A 19,203-nucleotide genomic window follows, 5' to 3' on the forward strand; every position below is an offset into this window, starting at 1 on the left:
TACTCAGGAGGCTCATCACTGCATTGCTGCCCGTTTTTTTTCCGTGACTTCATTTGTTTCACTGAATGTCTGTTCTCGGGAGGCTCATCACTGCATTGCTGCCCATTTTTTGTGTCACTTCCTTTGTGTTGCTGAATGTCTGTGCTTGGGAGGCTCATCACTGTATTGCTGCCTGTTTTTTGCATGACTGTGTCGCAGAGCATCTGTGCTTGGGAGGCTCATCACTGCATTAGTGCCTGTTTTTGCGTGATTTCCTCTGTGTCACTGAATGTCTGTACTCAGGAGGCTCATCACTGCTTTGCTGCCAGTTTTTGTGTGACTTCCTCTGTTTAACTGAACGTCTGTGCTCAGGAGGCTCATCACTGCATTGCTGCGCGTTTTTTGTGTGACTTCCTCTGTTTAACTGAATGTCTGCACTCGGGAGGCTCATCACTGCATTGCTGCCTGTTTTTTGCATGACTGTGTTGCGGAGCATCTGTGCTTGGGAGGCTCATCACTGCATTACTGCCCGTTTTTGCGTGATTTCCTCTGTGTCACTGAATGTCTGTACTCGGGAAGCTCATCACTGCATTGCTGCTCATTTTTTGTGACTTCTCTGTTGCTGAACGTATATGCTTGGGAGGCTCACCACTGCATTGCTGCCCATTTTTTGCGTGACTGTGTCGCTGAACGTCTGCACTCGGGAGGCTCATCACTGCTTTGCTGCCAGTTTTTGTGTGACTTCCTCTGTTTAACTGAACGTCTGTGCTCAGGAGGCTCATCACTGCATTGCTGCGCGTTTTTTGTGTGACTTCCTCTGTGTCGCTGAACGTCTGCACTCGGGAGGCTCATTACTGCATTGCCGCCCGTTTTTTGCGTGACTTCCTCTGTGTCGCTGAATGTCTGCACTCGGGAGGTGTCAGAAATATGATGTGTTTGATTGTCTATGATCACACACACTGAGCTCTGCTACGTCCTTTAAAGCTGAACACAGACACATGCTGCAGGCATTCCGATCCCCCTTCCACCCAGCTCTTGCTCTCTGCTGACAATACAACTGTAACGTGAAACTCCAGTGTGGGACTCTGTCCCCCCTCCCTCTTGAATGCAGGAGTGTGCAGAAAACCAGTCCTTTGTCTGAAACCATGTGCTCTTTTGTTCATGTACAAACTTAATAGTAAGGCATAACTTGACCCCAATCAGTGACAGAGACCTGAAAGTTATATATTTGGTAGGTGCATCGGCCGGGCCATCAGGTGCATTTTCCAATTTCCTGTACCCTTGGTATCCGAGAATCGAATTACTGCTTACTCACAGAGCATAGCCAGGTCATGTTTGGTGTTGTGAATTCCGTCTGGGCTCCCTCTGGTGGCCTTTAGCGATACTGCAGATCTGTAGCAGGGCTCAGCTGCCTCATTTCCTGCTATGCTGGTCCCTATTTAATTCCACCTGGACCTTCACTTGTTGCCTGCTGTCATTGTACTCAGTACTGGTTCTGACCTCTCCTGGATTTTCCTTGTGACCTGTCTCCTGCTGGAGAAGCTAAGTCTTGTTAGTTCTTTTGCTCATTGTTTCTTTGAAAATGTTTTTCAGTATATGATGAGTTCAGTCCAGCTTGCTTATATGTGATTTTTCGCTTGCTCTGGGGTGCAGAGTGTGCCCCTCACATCGTGAGTCGGTGTGGGGGTTCTTGTACTTTCTGCGTGGATTGTTCTTGATAGTTTTTGTACCGACCGCACGGACTCCTTGCTATCTTCTGTCTATTTAGTGTTAGCGGGCCTCATTTGCTTAAACCTGTTTTTCATTCCTACGTTTGTATTTTCCCCTTAACTCACCGTTATTATTTTTGGGGCCTGTCTAAACTTTGGGGTTATTTCTCTGAGGCAAGTGAGGCTTTGCTTTCTCTCTAGGGGTAGTTAGTTTCTCAGGCTGTGAAGAGGCGTCTAGGTTTTTAGGTAACGCTCCACGGCTGCCTTTAGTGTGTGTGGATAGGATCAGGATTGCTGTCGGTATAGTTCCCACATCCCCAGAGCTTGTCCTAATATTCAGGTTTACCTATCAGGTCAGTTTGGTGATCCTACCACCGGATAATAACAGTACAGCAGGCCAGTAAAGAGTTAATGCATCGCAAAAGAGGGATAAGAGAAATCCTGAGTTCATTTTTTTTTTTTTCCTCTGCAGTGTGTCCAGCCTCTCTCCTCCCCTTAATCTCTGGGTGGTTCAGAATTCAGCTGCAGCTATGGACCTTCAGAGTCTGTCTTCTAGTGTGGATCATCTCACTGCTAGGGTACAAGGCATTCAGGATTATGTGGTCCACAGTCCTATGTCAGAGCCTAAGATACCTATTCCTGAGCTGTTCTCCGGAGACAGATCTAGGTTTTTGAACAAGTTAAAATTGTTATTTCTTGTTTGCGTTGTGACCCTCAAGATTCTGCATTGCTAAATGTGGATGCGTTTTTTCTGGCGCTTGGATTGCTCTATGAGGAACCAAATCTGGTAGACCAAGCAGAGATGGTTTTGCTGGCTCTCTCCCAGGGTCAGGATGAAGCAGAGGTAAACCTCTGTCAGAAGTTTAGGAAATGGTCTGTGCTCACTCAGTGGAATGAGTGTGCCCTGGCAGAGATTTTCAGAAAGGGTCTTTCTGAAGCCCTTAAGGATGTTATGGTGGGGTTCCCCACGCCTGCGGGTCTGAATGAGTCAATGTCTTTGGCCATTCAGATTGACCGGCGTTTGCGGGAGCGCAAACCTGTGCGCCATCTGGCGGTATTTTCTGAGCAGAAGCCTGAGTCTATGCAATGTGACAGGATTCTGACCAGAAATGAACAGCAAAATCACAGACGTCAGAATGGGTTGTGCTTTTACTGTGGTGATTCTGCTCATGTTATCTCAGATTGTTCTAAGCGCACAAAAAACTTCGCTAGGTCTGTCACCATTGGTACTGTACAGCCTAAATTCATTTTGTCTGTTACTTTGATTTGCTCTCTGTCATCCTACTCAGTTATGGCTTTTGTGGATTCAGGTGCTGCCCTGAATTTGATGGATTTGTCCTTTGCCAGGCGCTGTGGTTTTATCTTGGAGCCTTTGCAATTCCCTATTCCACTAAAGGGAATTGATGCCACGCCATTGGCCAAGAATAAACCTCAGTACTGGACTCAAGTGACCATGTGCATGACTCCTGCACATCAGGAGATGATTCGCTTTCTTGTGTTACATAATTTGCATGATGTTGTCGTGTTGGGTCTGCCATGGCTGCAGGCTCATAATCCAGTTCTGGATTGGAAAGCAATGTCTGTGTCAAGTTGGGGTTGCCAGGGGATTCATGGCAATGCTCCTTTGGTGTCAATTGCTTCTTCTACTCCTTCTGAAGTCCCTGAATTTTTGTCGGACTACCAGGATGTATTTGATGAGCCCAAGTCCAGTGCCCTACCTCCTCATAGGGATTGTGATTGCGCTATAAATTTGATTCCTGGTAGTAAGTTCCCTAAGGGACGACTTTTTAATTTATCCGTGCCAGAGCACGCCGCTATGCGGAGTTATATCAAGGAGTCTTTGGAGAAGGGGCATATTCGCCCGTCTTCGTCCCCTTTGGGCGCCGGGTTCTTTTTTGTGGCCAAGAAGGATGGTTCTCTGAGACCCTGTATAGATTATCGCCTTCTGAATAACATCACGGTCAAATTACAGTATCCTTTGCCACTGTTGTCCGACCTGTTTGCTCGGATTAGGGGGGCCAGTTGGTTCACCAAGATAGATCTTCGTGGAGCGTATAATCTTGTGCGTATAAAGCAGGGCGATGAATGGAAAACAGCATTTAATACGCCCGAAGGCCATTTTGAGTACTTGGTGATGCCTTTTGGGCTTTCTAATGCCCCTTCTGTGTTCCAGTCCTTCATGCACGACATCTTCCGAGAGTATCTGGATAGATTTATGATTGTGTACCTGGATGATATTTTGGTCTTTTCTGATGATTGGGAATCTCATGTGAAACAGGTCAGGATGGTATTTCAGGTCCTGCGAGCCAATGCCTTGTTTGTGAAGGGCTCTAAATGTCTCTTCGGAGTCCAGAAGGTTTCCGTTTTGGGCTTTATTTTTTCTCCTTCTACCATTGAGATGGACCCAGCTAAGGTCCAGGCTATTTATGACTGGACTCAACCTACATCGGTAAAGAGTCTTCAGAAGTCCTTGGGTTTTGCTAACTTTTACCGTCGCTTCATCACTAATTTTTCCAGTGTGGTTAAGCCTTTGACGGATTTGACCAAGAAGGGTTCTGATGTGACTAATTGGTCTCCTGCGGCTGTGGAGGCCTTTCAGGAGCTGAAATGTCGGTTTTCTTCGGCTCCTGTCTTGCGTCAGCCGGATGTCTCTCTTCCCTTCCAGGTCGAGGTTGATGCTTCTGAGATTGGAGCAGGGGCTGTCTTGTCACAGAGAAGCTCTGATGGCTCAGTGATGAGGCCATGTGCTTTCTTTTCAAGAAAGTTTTCGCCTGCAGAGCGGAATTATGATGTTGGTAATCGGGAGTTGTTGGCAATGAAGTGGGCATTTGAGGAGTGGCGACATTGGCTTGAGGGAGCCAAACATCGTGTGGTGGTCTTGACAGATCACAAGAATTTGACTTATCTCGAGTCGGCTAAACGGCTGAATCCTAGACAGGCTCGATGGTCGCTGTTTTTCTCCCGTTTCGATTTCGTGGTTTCATACCTTCCGGGTTCGAAGAACGTGAAGGCTGATGCCCTTTCTAGGAGCTTTGTGCCAGACTCTCCGGGAGTTTCTGAACCGGCTGGTATCCTCAGAGAGGGGGTGATTTTGTCTGCCATCTCCCCTGATTTGCGACAGGTGCTGCAGGAATTTCAGGCCAATAGACCTGACCGTTGTCCACCGGAGAGACTGTTTGTCCCGGATAGATGGACCAGTAGAGTCATTTCCGAGGTTCATTCTTCGGTGTTGGCGGGTCATCCTGGGATTTTTGGTACCAGGGATTTGGTGGCTAGGTCCTTTTGGTGGCCTTCCTTGTCGCGGGATGTGCGTTCCTTTGTGCAGTCCTGTGGGAATTGTGCTCGGGCTAAGCCTTGCTGTTCTCGTGCCAGTGGATTGCTTTTGCCTTTGCCTGTCCCGAAGAGGCCATGGACGCATATTTCCATGGATTTCATTTCGGATCTTCCAGTCTCTCAGAGGATGTCTGTTATCTGGGTGGTTTGTGATCGTTTTTCTAAAATGGTCCATTTGGTGCCCTTGCCTAAGCTGCCTTCCTCCTCCGATTTGGTTCCTCTATTTTTTCAGAATGTGGTTCGTTTGCATGGTATTCCTGAGAACATTGTGTCTGACAGAGGATCCCAGTTTGTGTCCAGATTTTGGCGATCCTTTTGTGCTAAGATGGGCATTGAATTATCTTTTTCATCGGCCTTCCATCCTCAAACGAATGGCCAAACCGAACGAACTAATCAGACCTTGGAGACTTATCTGAGATGTTTTGTTTCTGCTGATCAAGATGATTGGGTGACTTTTTTGCCATTGGCTGAGTTCGCTCTCAATAATCGGGCTAGTTCTGCTACTTTGGTTTCGCCTTTTTTTTGCAATTCTGGTTTTCATCCTCGTTTTTCCTCAAGTCAGGTTGAGCCTTCTGACTGTCCTGGGGTGGATTCTGTGGTGGATAGGTTGTATCAGATTTGGAACCACGTAGTGGACAATTTGACATTGTCACAAGAGAAGGCTCAGCGCTTTGCTAACCGCCGTCGCTGTGCGGGTCCCCGACTTCTTGTAGGGGATTTGGTATGGTTGTCTTCTCGTTATGTTCCGATGAAGGTTTCCTCTCCTAAGTTCAAGCCTCGTTTCATCGGTCCTTATAAGATTTTGGAAATCCTCAACCCAGTGTCATTTCGTTTGGACCTCCCAGCATCGTTTGCCATTCACAATGTGTTCCATAGGTCATTGTTGCGGAGATATGTGGTGCCTGTGGTTCCTTCTGTTGATCCTCCTGCTCCGGTCTTGGTCGAGGGAGAATTGGAGTATGTGGTGGAGAAGATCTTGGATTCTCGTATTTCGAGACGGAAGCTTCAGTACTTGGTTAAGTGGAAGGGCTATGGTCAGGAGGATAATTCCTGGGTTGTCGCCTCTGATGTCCATGCGGCCAATTTGGTTCGTGCCTTTCATTCGGCTCGTCCTGATCGGCCGGGGGGCTCTGGTGAGGGTTCGGTGACCCCTCCTCAAGGGGGGGTACTGTTGTGAATTCTGTCTGGGCTCCCTCTGGTGGCCTTTAGCGATACTGCAGATCTGTAGCAGGGCTCAGCTGCCTCATTTCCTGCTATGCTGGTCCCTATTTAATTTCACCTGGCCCTTCACTTGTTGCCTGCTGTCGTTGTACTCAGTACTGGTTCTGACCTCTCCTGGATTTTCCTTGTGACCTGTCTCCTGTTGGAGAAGCTAAGTCTTGCTAGTTCTTTTGCTCATTGTTTCTTTGAAAATGTTTTTCAGTATATGATGAGTTCAGTCCAGCTTGCTTATATGTGATTTTTCGCTTGCTGGTAGCTCTGGGGTGCAGAGTGCGCCCCTCACATCGTGAGTCGGTGTGGGGGTTCTTGTACTTTCTGCATGGATTGTTTTTGATAGTTTTTGTACCGACCGCACGGACTCCTTGCTATCTTCTGTCTATTTAGTGTTTGCGGGCCTCATTTGCTTAAACCTGTTTTTCATTCCTACGTTTGTATTTTCCCCTTAACTCACCGTTATTATTTGTGGGGGGCTGTCTAAACTTTGGGGTTATTTCTCTGAGGCAAGTGAGGCTTTGCTTTCTCTCTAGGGGTAGTTAGTTTCTCAGGCTGTGAAGAGGCATCTAGGTTTTTAGGTAACGCTCCACGGCTGCCTTTAGTGTGTGTGGATAGGATCAGGATTGCTGTCGGTATAGTTCCCACATCCCCGGAGCTTGTCCTAATATTCAGGTTTACCTATCAGGTCAGTTTGGTGATCCTACCACCGGATCATAACAGTTTGGTCTTAATAGAATGCTAGTCACAAAACAAGATCAGTGGTAATTCCATCCTCGCTATATGAGGTTGCATCCTGGAGCTACAGTGGATATGAATGTTCCATAACTCTAGTCCCTCTGAGAAAGTAGGAGTGCATTCCATAGCTCTGCCCACTCAGTGATGTCATGACCGAGGGGTTTAAGACAGTGAGAGCTCATTTTTCACTAGTCTTTGGCCAGGAAGAGAGACGCTCTGTAATGCATCTTGATGTATCGCCCCTCCCCCGCACCCCATGTTCTGCTTTGAAATGATATAAGGAACCGTAAGTGATTTTTCAACTGTAATCCCTTTTTATTTGTAATTGTTTGTACATACGATACTTGTCTACTTTTATAATATCTTTTTATACTTTTGTAAACACTGCCTACCTTTTTGGAGTAAAATATATAAAATTACTAGCTTCTTTTCTCTTTGCTCTATAACGTACTGTCACCTCCTCTGAAGTGAATTACGCTACTAATTTGGGTTACCTGCGGACCCATTATTTATTAAGGAATTGGAGCTGGTGACAGCTGATTTGTCCTGCGTGTTTGGGAAACCTTTTAGCGATGGACAGCGTTGATAATTACTGTTCCCGCCTGAGTGGGGGTAGTTATATCGCCCTCGCTGCAGTGTACCCATTAGCCAGTACAAAGTAAGGCAGCCTTTCTGGCGACTAATTATCCTAGATGCAGTATCCTATCTGACCTGAGGGTAAGGGGGGCACCAGAGAGCTGCAAGTTCCAAAGCGGTACCAGGAAGTGGTATATAGATAAATCCCCTTCAGAAAAGAACTGGGCAACCAAACAACCCCGGGTCATGATCAATTAATGAGAGCGGTGGGGATGATAAAAATATCCTCCCTGTGAGTCATGAAAGAAGGCTCATCACTGCATTGCTGCCCGTTTTTTGTGTGACTTTCTCTTTTTCACCTCCTTTAGTGACTTTTAGTTTGCACCCTTTTGTGTCCTGTGGTTTTGTTTTCTAGTTTTTAAGTCTTTGATTTGATTCATCAAATATCACTTTTCTAAAAAAAAAATAAGTAACTAAATTTCTCAATGTGGCACAAAATGTGACCAAAAAGTCCCAAAAACAGAGTAAAACACAGGAAGGAAAGCCACAAGACAAACAAGAAAATCGCAAAAGATGAAATGTGTGGATGTGATATACAATGACCACATCCCAAGATCCCCCACATAAATAAGTACACCCCGGAAACCAGCCCTGCAGGAGCCGCCTCTCACCTAGCACGCGGACTGTCATGGTGTAGATCCCCAGCGCCAGGCTCTTCAGCTCAGGGTGAACACATCTGCGGGAGAAGAGGAAAACACTGAGGCCCCAGATGTGACCCGGGCAGCAAATTCACAGTCACAGCCGGCCATTGCATCTGCTGCATACAGTGGAGACACTCCAGACAACCTGCTGTACAGTAGACTGCCCCTCCATGCGGCACAGACATGTATCATATGCTGCACAGTAGACTGCCCCTCCATGCGGCACAGACATGAATCATATGCTGCACAGTAGACTGCCCCTCCATGCGGCACAGACATGTATCATATGCGGTACAGTAGACTGCCCCTCCATGCGGCACAGACATGTATCATATGCTGCACAGTAGACTGCCCCTCCATGCTGCACAGACATGTATCATATGCTGTACAGTAGACTGCCCCTCCATGCGGCACAGACACATGTATCATATGCTGTACAGTAGACTGCCTCTCCATGCGGCACAGACATGTATCATATGCTGTACAGTAGACTGCCCCTCCATGCGGCACAGACATGTATCATATGCTGTACAGTAGACTGCCCCTCCATGCGGCACAGACATGTATCATATGCTGCACAGTAGACTGCCCCTCCATGCTGCACAGACATGTATCATATTCTGCACAGTAGACTGCCCCTCCATGCTGCACAGACATGAATCATATGCTGTACAGTAGACTGCCGCTCCATGTGGCACAGACATGTATCATATGCTGTACAGTAGACTGCCCCTCCATGCGGCACAGACACATGTATCATATGCTGTACAGTAGACTGGCTCTCCATGCTGCACAGACATGTATCATATGCTGTACAGTAGACTGGCTCTCCATGCGGCACAGACATGTTTCATATGCTGTACAGTAGACTGCCCCTCCATGCGGCACAGACATGTATCATATGCTGTACAGTAGACTGCCCCTCCATGCGGTACAGACATGTATCATATGCTGTACAGTAGACTGCCCCTCCATGCGGCACAGACATGTATCATATGCTGTACAGTAGACTGGCTCTCCATGCGGCACAGACATGTATCATATGCTGTACAGTAGACTGGCTCTCCATGCGGCACAGACATGTTTCATATGCTGTACAGTAGACTGGCTCTCCATGCGGCACAGACACATGTATCATATGCTGTACAGTAGACTGGCTCTCCATGCGGCACAGACATGTATCATATGCTGTACAGTAGACTGCCCCTCCATGCGGCACAGACATGTATCATATGCTGTACAGTAGTCTGCCCCTCCATGCGGCACAGACATGTATCATATGCTGTACAGTAGACTGCCCATCCATGCGGCACAGACATGTATCATATGCTGTACAGTAGACTGCCCCTCCATGCGGCACAGACATGTATCATATGCTGTACAGTAGACTGCCCATCCATGCGGCACAGACATGTATCATATGCTGTACAGTAGACTGCCCCTCCATGCGGCACAGACATGTATCATATGCTGTACAGTAGTCTGCCCCTCCATGCGGCACAGACATGTATCATATGCTGTACAGTAGACTGCCCCTCCATGCGGCACAGACATGTATCATATGCTGTACAGTAGTCTGCCCCTCCATGCGGCACAGACATGTATCATATGCTGTACAGTAGACTGCCCCTCCATGCGGCACAGACATGTATCATATGCTGTACAGTAGACTGCCCCTCCATGCGGCACAGACATGTATCATATGTTGTACAGTACACTGGCTCTCCATGCGGCACAGACATGTATCATATGCTGTACAGTAGACTGGCTCTCCATGCGGCACAGACATGTATCATATGCTGTACAGTAGACTGGCTCTCCATGCGGCACAGACATGTATCATATGCTGTACAGTAGACTGGCTCTCCATGCGGCACAGACATGTATCATATGCTGTACAGTAGACTGCCCCTCCATACGGCACAGACATGAATCATATGCTGTACCGTAGACTGCCCCTCCATGCGGCACAGACATGTATTATATGCTGTACAGCAGACTGCCTCTCCATGTTGCACAGACTTGTATGATCTGATGCACAGTAGACTGCCTCTCCATGCTGCACAGACTTGTATGACCTAATGTACAGTAGACTGCCTCTCCATGCCGCACAGACTTGTGTGATCTGATGTACAGTAGACTGGCTCTCCATGCGGCCCAGACATGTATCATATGCTGTACAGTAGACTGCCTCTCCATGCTGCACAGACTTGTATGATCTGATGTACAGTAGACTGCCTCTCCATGCCGCACAGACTTGTTTGATCTGATGTACAGTAGACTGCCCCTCCATGCCGCACAGACTTGTATGATCTGCTGCACAGTAGACTGCCCTCCACACAATCCTGTGCCTGCTCTGGGTACTGGGAGGTGACTGGGAGACGCCGGTGGTCCGGGTTTGCACTGGTCCGATGCCGGACACCGGTGGTCACATGTGAGTATAACAGCTGCTGTACTGGGGTCACCTGAGAAGCAGAATGTATCCGGGGGTCCCTCCAAACGACAATGTGAAGGAGGTAATGACAGAGACCACCACAAAGTACAGGAACATCCTGGAGCACGTGCTCCCCCGGGAGCAGGGACCTGGCACTGCGGAGCTGCCACCAGAGAGCAATGGCGGATGCGCCACACAGCTGCAGTTCGCGTACACCTGGAAGACAGAAGCCATCAGCGGTCTGCGCTGCGGCACCACGAGGGGTCCGGCCCCACAAGGCGTCCGCTGGGGGCCACTCACTGCCGCCTTCCCCGTCCCATTGGTGAAGCGACAGCCGGCGAAGCAGGCGGAGTAATAGGTGACGCCATTGTCCCCGCAGACCGGATCCCACTGGTAGTGAGGGCACAGGCAGTGCTCGTTACACTCAGCGAGCGCGCCGTCCGCCTGGGCGATGTGCGTGTACCTGCGGAGAGTCAGGGATGAGCAGAGCGCAGGCGACATGTCCGATCATGTGCTGAGAACTGACAGAGAGGTCACATACCCTGCATACGACACCGTCAGCCCCGCCACCGAGGGGCGCTCACATCCCATGCCGAACAGTGACAGCAAGATGACATAGCCCATCACAGACGACGACAGAAGAAGCTTCGCTGCCCCCACGACACCAATCCGGGACTTCTTCATGACGACTCCACCCAGGAAGATCCCCAGAGCGACAGCCGGGACGTTAATAAGCCCTGGGGGGAAAAGACGGTCACTACCAGCTGTGCTCCTCTGCTGACATCCTCTGTGCTGCTGGGAGTCATGCGTCTTCCTCTATGTGACCTCCCCATGGACTGAGGATGACACCAGAACCTGCGTGGGCAGCCGCGACTTTACAGGAGGAGGAGGTGAGCTGTGACACCACCTATTGTGAGTGGTGGATCCTGTGTTATCAGCTGTATATAGAGGTGTTATCAGTCATTGTACAGGAGGAGGAGGAGGAGGTGAGCTGTGACACCACCTATTGTGAATGGTGGATCCTGTGTTATCTACTTTATATAGAGGTGTTATCAGTCATTGTACAGGAGGAGGAGGAGGAGGTGAGCTGTGACACCACCTATTGTGAATGGTGGATCCTGTGTTATCTACTTTATATAGAGGTGTTATCAGTCATTGTACAGGAGGAGGAGGTGAGCTGTGACACCACCTATTGTGAATGGTGGGTCCTGTGTTATCAGCTGTATATAGCGGTGTTATCAGTCATTGTACAGGAGGAGGAGGTGAGCTGTGACACCACCTATTGTGAATGGTGGATCCTGTGTTATCTACTTTATATAGAGGTGTTATCAGTCATTGTACAGGAGGAGGAGGTGAGCTGTGACACCACCTATTGTGAATGGTGGATCCTGTGTTATCTACTGTATTGTTATGGACCTGGTGGTTAGGAGCACCCGAAATGACCTGATGGTTAAAATGGAAAAACCTGGGACAAGCTCTGAGGAAGTGGTAACTCTACTGACCGCAATCCCTAATCCTATCACACACACTAGAAATAGCCGTGGAGCGTACCTAACTCTCCCTAGACGCCTCTTCACAGCCTAAGAGCTAACTACCCCTAAAGATAGAAATAGCAGCCTACCTTGCCTCAGAGAAATTCCCCAAAGTAAAGGTAGCCCCCACAAATATTGACTGTGAGTTAAGAGGAAGTAACAAACACAGGAATGAAACAGATTTTAGCAAAGGAGGCCGAATCTTCTCTAGACAGACATAGGATAGGAAAGGGAACTATGCGGTCAGTATTAAAAACTACAAAAACCACACAGAGTGTGCAAAAAGACCTCCACACCAACTCACGGTGTGGAGGTGCAGCTCTGCACCCCCAGAGCTTCCAGCTAGCAAGGAAATATCATAATAGCAAGCTGGACTAGAAACATAGCATGTACTGAGAAATATATTCAAAAACCAATAAACAGCAAATAGACTAGTGAGGACTTAGCTTCTGCTGGAGTAGACAGGTCATCTGAGAAATCCAAGAGAGATCTGAACCAGTACTAAGACATTGACAGCTGGCATGAACTAACGACCTGGGCAGAGTTAAATAGGGAAGCAGCATAGCAATAAACGAGGGCAGCTGAGAAAGCCAACCTCAAAGATCAGCAGTTCCACTTAAAGCCACCAGAGGGTGTCCAAGGACAGAACTCACCAAAGTACCATTCACGACCACAGGAGGGAGCCCGAGAACGGAATTCACAACAGTACCCCCCCCCTTGAGGAGGGGTCACCGAACCCTCACCAGAGCCCCCAGGCCGATCAGGACGAGCCATATGAAAGGCACGAACCAAATCGGCAGCATGGACATCGGAGGCAACAACCCAGGAATTATCCTCCTGACCATAGCCCTTCCATTTAACCAGGTACTGAAGCTTCCGTCTCGAAATACGAGAATCTAAAATCTTCTCCACCACATACTCCAACTCCCCCTCAACCAACACCGGAGCAGGAGGATCAACGGAAGGAACCAGAGGCGCCACAGATCTCCGCAACAACGACCTATGGAACACATTATGGATGACAAAAGAAGTTGGAAGGGCCAAACGAAACGACACAGGATTGATAATTTCAGAAATCTTATAAGGACCAATGAAACGAGGCTTGAACTTAGGAGAAGAAACCTTCATAGGAACAAAACGAGAAGACAACCAAACCAAATCCCCAACACGAAGTCGGGGACCAACACAGCGACGGCGGTTAGCAAAACGTTGCGCCTTCTCCTGAGACAACGTCAAATTGTCCACCACGTGAGTCCAAATTTGCTGCAACCTGTCCACCACAGAATCCACACCAGGACAGTCAGAAGGCTCAACCTGCCCTGAAGAAAAACGAGGATGAAAACCAGAATTACAAAAAAAAGGCGAAACCAAAGTAGCAGAACTAGCCCGATTATTAAGGGCGAACTCGGCCAATGGCAAGAAGGTCACCCAATCATCCTGATCAGCAGAGACAAAGCATCTCAGATAGGTCTCCAAGGTCTGATTAGTTCGTTCGGTTTGGCCATTTGTCTGAGGATGGAAAGCTGAAGAAAAAGACAAATCAATGCCCATCTTAGCACAAAAGGACCGCCAAAACCTAGAAACAAACTGGGAACCTCTGTCCGACACAATGTTCTCTGGAATGCCATGCAAACGAACCACATGCTGAAAAAATAATGGAACCAAATCAGAGGAGGAAGGCAATTTAGGCAAGGGTACCAAATGGACCATCTTAGAAAACCGATCACAAACCACCCAGATGACAGACATCCTTTGAGAGACAGGAAGATCAGAAATGAAATCCATGGAAATATGCGTCCAGGGCCTTTTCGGGACAGGCAAAGGCAAAAGCAACCCACTGGCACGAGAACAGCAAGGTTTGGCCCGAGCACAAGTCCCACAGGACTGCACAAAACAACGCACATCCCGTGACAAGGAAGGCCACCAAAAGGACCTAGCAACCAAATCTCTGGTACCAAAAATCCCAGGATGACCAGCCAATACTGAACAATGAACATCAGAAATAACCCTACTAGTCCATCTATCAGGGACAAACAGTTTCCCCACTGGACAGCGGTCAGGTCTATCAGCCTGAAACTCCTGCAGCACCCGCCGCAAATCAGGGGAGATGGCAGACAAAATCACCCCCTCTTTGAGAATACCAGCCGGCTCAGAGACTCCCGGAGAATCAGGCAAAAAACTCCTAGAAAGGGCATCAGCCTTCACATTCTTAGAACCCGGAAGGTATGAGACCACAAAATCGAAACGGGAGAAAAACAGCGACCATCGAGCCTGTCTAGGGTTCAACCTCTTGGCGGACTCGAGGTAAGTCAGATTCTTGTGATCAGTCAAGACCACCACGCGATGTTTGGCTCCCTCAAGCCAATGTCGCCACTCCTCGAATGCCCACTTCATAGCCAACAACTCCCGATTGCCGACATCATAATTACGCTCAGCAGGCGAAAACTTTCTAGAAAAGAAAGCAGACGGCTTCATCAAAGAGCCATCAGAACTCCTCTGAGACAAAACGGCCCCTGCCCCAATCTCAGAAGCATCAACCTCGACCTGAAAAGGGAGCAAAACATCTGGCTGACGCAACACAGGGGCCGAAATAAAACGACGTTTAAGCTCCTGAAAAGCCTCAACGGCCGCAGGGGATCAGTTCACCACATCAGCGCCTTTCTTCTTCAAATCAGTCAAAGGCTTAACCACACTAGAAAAATTAGCGATGAAGCGACGGTAAAAATTAGCAAAGCCCAGGAACTTCTGAAGACTCTTCACAGATGTAGGTTGAGTCCAATCATAAATGGCCTGAACTTTAACAGGGTCCATCTCGATAGTAGAAGGGGAAAAAATGAAGCCCAAAAAGGAAACCTTCTGAACTCCAAAGAGGCATTTAGACTAGGGTTGAGCGAAACGGGTCGTTCATTTTCATAAGTCGCCGACTTTTGGTAAAGTCGGCGTCTCATGAAACCCGACCCGATCCCTGTGTGGGGTCGGCCATGCGGTACGCAATCTTGGCGCCAAAGTCGCGTTTCGTATGACGCGTTTAGCGCCATTTTTTCGGCCAATGAAGGAGCGTGGGCAGAGTGATGACATAGGGGTTAGGGCGTGTACGCCCATCATGACTGTGAGTTAAGAGGAAGTAACAAACACAGGAATGAAACAGATTTTAGCAAAGGAGGCCGAATCTTCTCTAGACAGACAGAGGATAGGAAAGGGAACTATGCGGTCAGTATAAAAAACTACAAAAACCACGCAGAGTGTGCAAAAAGACCTCCACACCGACTCACGGTGTGGAGGTGCAGCTCTGCACCCCCAGAGCTTCCAGCTAGCAAGGAAATATCATAATAGCAAGCTGGACTAGAAACATAGCATGTACTGAGAAATATATTCAAAAACCAATGAACAGCAAATGGACTAGCGAGGACTTAGCTTCTGCTGGAGTAGACAAGGTCATCTGAGAAATCCAAGAGAGATCTGAACCAGTACTGAGACATTGACAGCTGGCATGAACTGACGACCTGGGCAGAGTTAAATAGGGAAGAGAGCAGCAGCAATAAACGAGGGCAGCTGAGAAAGCCAACCTCAAAGATCAGCAGTTCCACTCAAAGCCACCAGAGGGTGTCCAAGGACAGAACTCACCAAAGTACCATTCATGACCACAGGAGGGAGCCCGAGAACGGAATTCACAACACTGTATATAGAGGTGTTATCAGTCATTGTACAGGAGGAGGAGGTGAGCTGTGACATCAGCTATTGTGAATGGTGGATCCTGTGTTATCTACTGTATATAGAGGTGTTATCAGTCATTGTACAGGAGGAGGAGGTGAGCTGCGACATCACCTATTGTGAATGGTGGGTCCTGTGTTATCAGCTGTATTTAGAGGTGTTATCAGTCATTGTACAGGAGGAGGAGGAGGTGAGCTGTGACATCATCTATTGTGAATGGTGAATCCTGTGTTATCTACTGTATATAGAGGTGTTATCAGTCATTGTACAGGAGGAGGAGGAGGTGAGCTGTGACATCACCTATTGTGAATGTTGGAACCTGTGTTATGTACTGTATATAGAGGTGTTATCAGTCATTGTACTGGAGGAGGTGAGCTGCGACATCACCTATTGTGAATGGTGGGTCCTGTGTTATCTACTGTATATAGAGGTGTTATCAGTCATTGTACAGGAGGAGGAGGAGGAGGTGAGCTGTGACATCACCTATTGTGAATGGTGGATCCTGTGTTATCTACTGTATATAGAGGTGTTATCAGTCATTGTACAGGAGGAGGAGGAGGTGAGCTGTGACATCACCTATTGTGAATGGTGGATCCTGTGTTATCTACTGTATATAGAGGTGTTATCAGTCATTGTACAGGAGGAGGTGGTGAGCTGTGACATCACCTATTGTGAATGGTGGATCCTGTGTTTTCTACTGTATATAGAGGTGTTATCAGTCATTGTACAGGAGGAGGAGGTGAGCTGTGATATCACCTATTGTGAATGGTAGATCCTGTGTTATCTACTGTATATAGAGGTGTTATCAGTGATTGTACAGGAGTAGGTGAGCTGTGACATCACCTATTGTGAATGGTGGATCCTGTGTTATCTACTGTATATAGAGGTGTTATCAGTCATTGTACAGGAGGAGGAGGTGAGCTGTGACATCTCCTATTGTGAATGGTGAATCCTGTGTTATCTACTGTATATAGAGGTGTTATCAGTCATTGTACAGGAGGAGGAGGTGAGCTGTGACATCACCTATTGTGAATGGTGAATCCTGTGTTATCTACTATATATAGAGGTGTTATCAGTCATTGTACAGGAGGAGGAGGTGAGCTGTGACATCTCCTATTGTGAATGGTGAATCCTGTGTTATCTACTGTATATAGAGGTGTTATCAGTCATTGTACAAGAGGAGGAGGAGGTGAGCTGTGACATCTCCTATTGTGAATGGTGAATCCTGTGTTATCTACTGTATATAGAGGTGTTATCAGTCATTGTACAGGAGGAGGAGGAGGAGAGCTGTGACATCACCTATTGTGAATGGTGGATCCTGTGTTATCTACTGTATATAGAGGTGTTATCAGTCATTGTACAGGAGGAGGAGGTGAGCTGTGATATCACCTATTGTGAATGGTGGATCCTGTGTTATCTACTGTATATAGAGGTGTTATCAGTCATTGTACAGGAGGAGGAGGTGAGCTGTGACATCACCTATTGTAAATTGTGGATCCTGTGTTATCTACTGTATATAGAGGTGTTATCAGTCATTGTACAGGAGGAGGAGGTGAGCTGTGACATCACCTATTGTGAATGGTGAATCCTGTGTTATCTACTGTATATAGAGGTGATATCAGTCATTGTACAGGAGGAGGAGGTGAGCTGTGACATCTCCTATTGTGAATGGTGGATCCTGTGTTATGAGCTGTATATAGAGGTGTTATCAGTCTTTGTACAGGAGGAGGAGGAGGAGGTGAGCTGTGACATCACCTATTGTGAATGGTGGATCCTGTGTTATCTACTGTATATAGAGGTGTTATCAGTCATTGTACAGGAGGAGGAGGTGAGCTGTGACATCACTTATTGTGAATGGTGGATCCTGTGTTATCTACTGTATATAGAGGTGTTATCAGTCATTATACAGGAGGACGAGGTGAGCTGTGACATCACCTATTGTGAATGGTGAATCCTGTGTTATCAGCTGTATATAGAGGTGTTATCAGTCATTGTACAGGAGGAGGAGGTGAGCTGTGACATCACCTATTGTGAATGGTGAATCCTGTGTTATCAGCTGTATATAGAGGTGTTATCAGTCATTGTACAGGAGGAGGAGGTGAGCTGTGACATCACCTATTGTGAATGGTGGATCCTGTGTTATCTACTGTATATAGAGGTGTTATCAGTCATTGTACAGGAGGAGGAGGTGAGCTGTGACATCACCTATTGTGAGTGGTGGATCCTGTGTTATCAGCTGTATATAGAGGTGTTATCAGTCATTGTACAGGAGGAGGAGGTGAGCTGTGACATCACCTATTGTGAATGGTGGATCCTGTGTTATCTACTGTATATAGAGGTGTTATCAGTCATTGTACAGGAGGAGGAGGAGGTGAGCTGTGACATCACCTATTGTGAATGGTGGATCCTGTGTTATCTACTGTATATAGAGGTGTTATCAGTCATTGTACAGGAGGAGGAGGTGAGCTGTGACATCACCTATTGTGAGTGGTGGATCCTGTGTTATCAGCTGTATATAGAGGTGTTATCAGTCATTGTACAGGAGGAGGAGGTGAGCTGTGACATCACCTATTGTGAATGGTGGATCCTGTGTTATCTACTGTATATAGAGGTGTTATCAGTCATTGTACAGGAGGAGGAGGTGAGCTGTGACATCACCTATTGTGAGTGGTGGATCCTGTGTTATCAGCTGTATATAGAGGTGTTATCAGTCATTGTACAGGAGGAGGAGGTGAGCTGTGACATCACCTATTGTGAATGGTGGATCCTGTGTTATCTACTGTATATAGAGGTGTTATCAGTCATTGTACAGGAGGAGGAGGTGAGCTGTGACATCACCTATTGTGCATGGTGGATCCTGTGTTATGAGCTGTATATCCAGGTGTTATCAGTGATTGTGGAGGAGCTGCAGTATGGAGTGAGGTTTGTAATTTATTAGCCTCTGCTGCCATCTTGTGGTCACTTTATTACTATGCAGCTGTTTCTCACCTTTTTGTTTGGGGTTCCCTTTTTCAGGGTTGAGGTATCTTCTGTGTGTGATCATACAGTGAACCCCCAATTTCAGACTATGAGATAAGGGGGGCTCTGTGAGAACGTCAAGACGTCTGCCATGGATTTCATTAGGTGGGATTTGTTCTCTTCCCCAGGAATGACTTTTATAGTTTATGAAACCGCGAAGTGACCCCGTGTCCTGGGGCTGATGGCTGACCCTGTGATCCTTCCATTTCTCCCCTTGTACAGGGGTCACTGCCCCTCTCTACCCCCATCAGCTCCATTCT

General features: G+C 47.6%; 1 protein-coding gene across 1 annotated transcript in view; it reads right to left on the bottom strand.

Moving 5' to 3' along the window:
- Positions 1–19,203, bottom strand: part of SLCO1C1 (solute carrier organic anion transporter family member 1C1) — a 124,029-nt gene that overhangs the window by 44,857 nt on the left and 59,969 nt on the right. The window contains exons 10-13 of the mRNA XM_077267237.1: positions 11,224–11,419; positions 10,983–11,145; positions 10,714–10,898; positions 8,219–8,283 (exon numbers count right to left, since the gene is read on the bottom strand). Of these exons, the coding sequence (XP_077123352.1) occupies positions 8,219–8,283; positions 10,714–10,898; positions 10,983–11,145; positions 11,224–11,419 (609 nt within the window). The remainder of the gene's footprint in view (positions 1–8,218; positions 8,284–10,713; positions 10,899–10,982; positions 11,146–11,223; positions 11,420–19,203) is intronic.

The sequence above is a fragment of the Ranitomeya variabilis genome, chromosome 5, assembly GCF_051348905.1.
Source record: "Ranitomeya variabilis isolate aRanVar5 chromosome 5, aRanVar5.hap1, whole genome shotgun sequence".
NCBI classification, from domain to species: Eukaryota; Metazoa; Chordata; class Amphibia; order Anura; family Dendrobatidae; genus Ranitomeya; species Ranitomeya variabilis.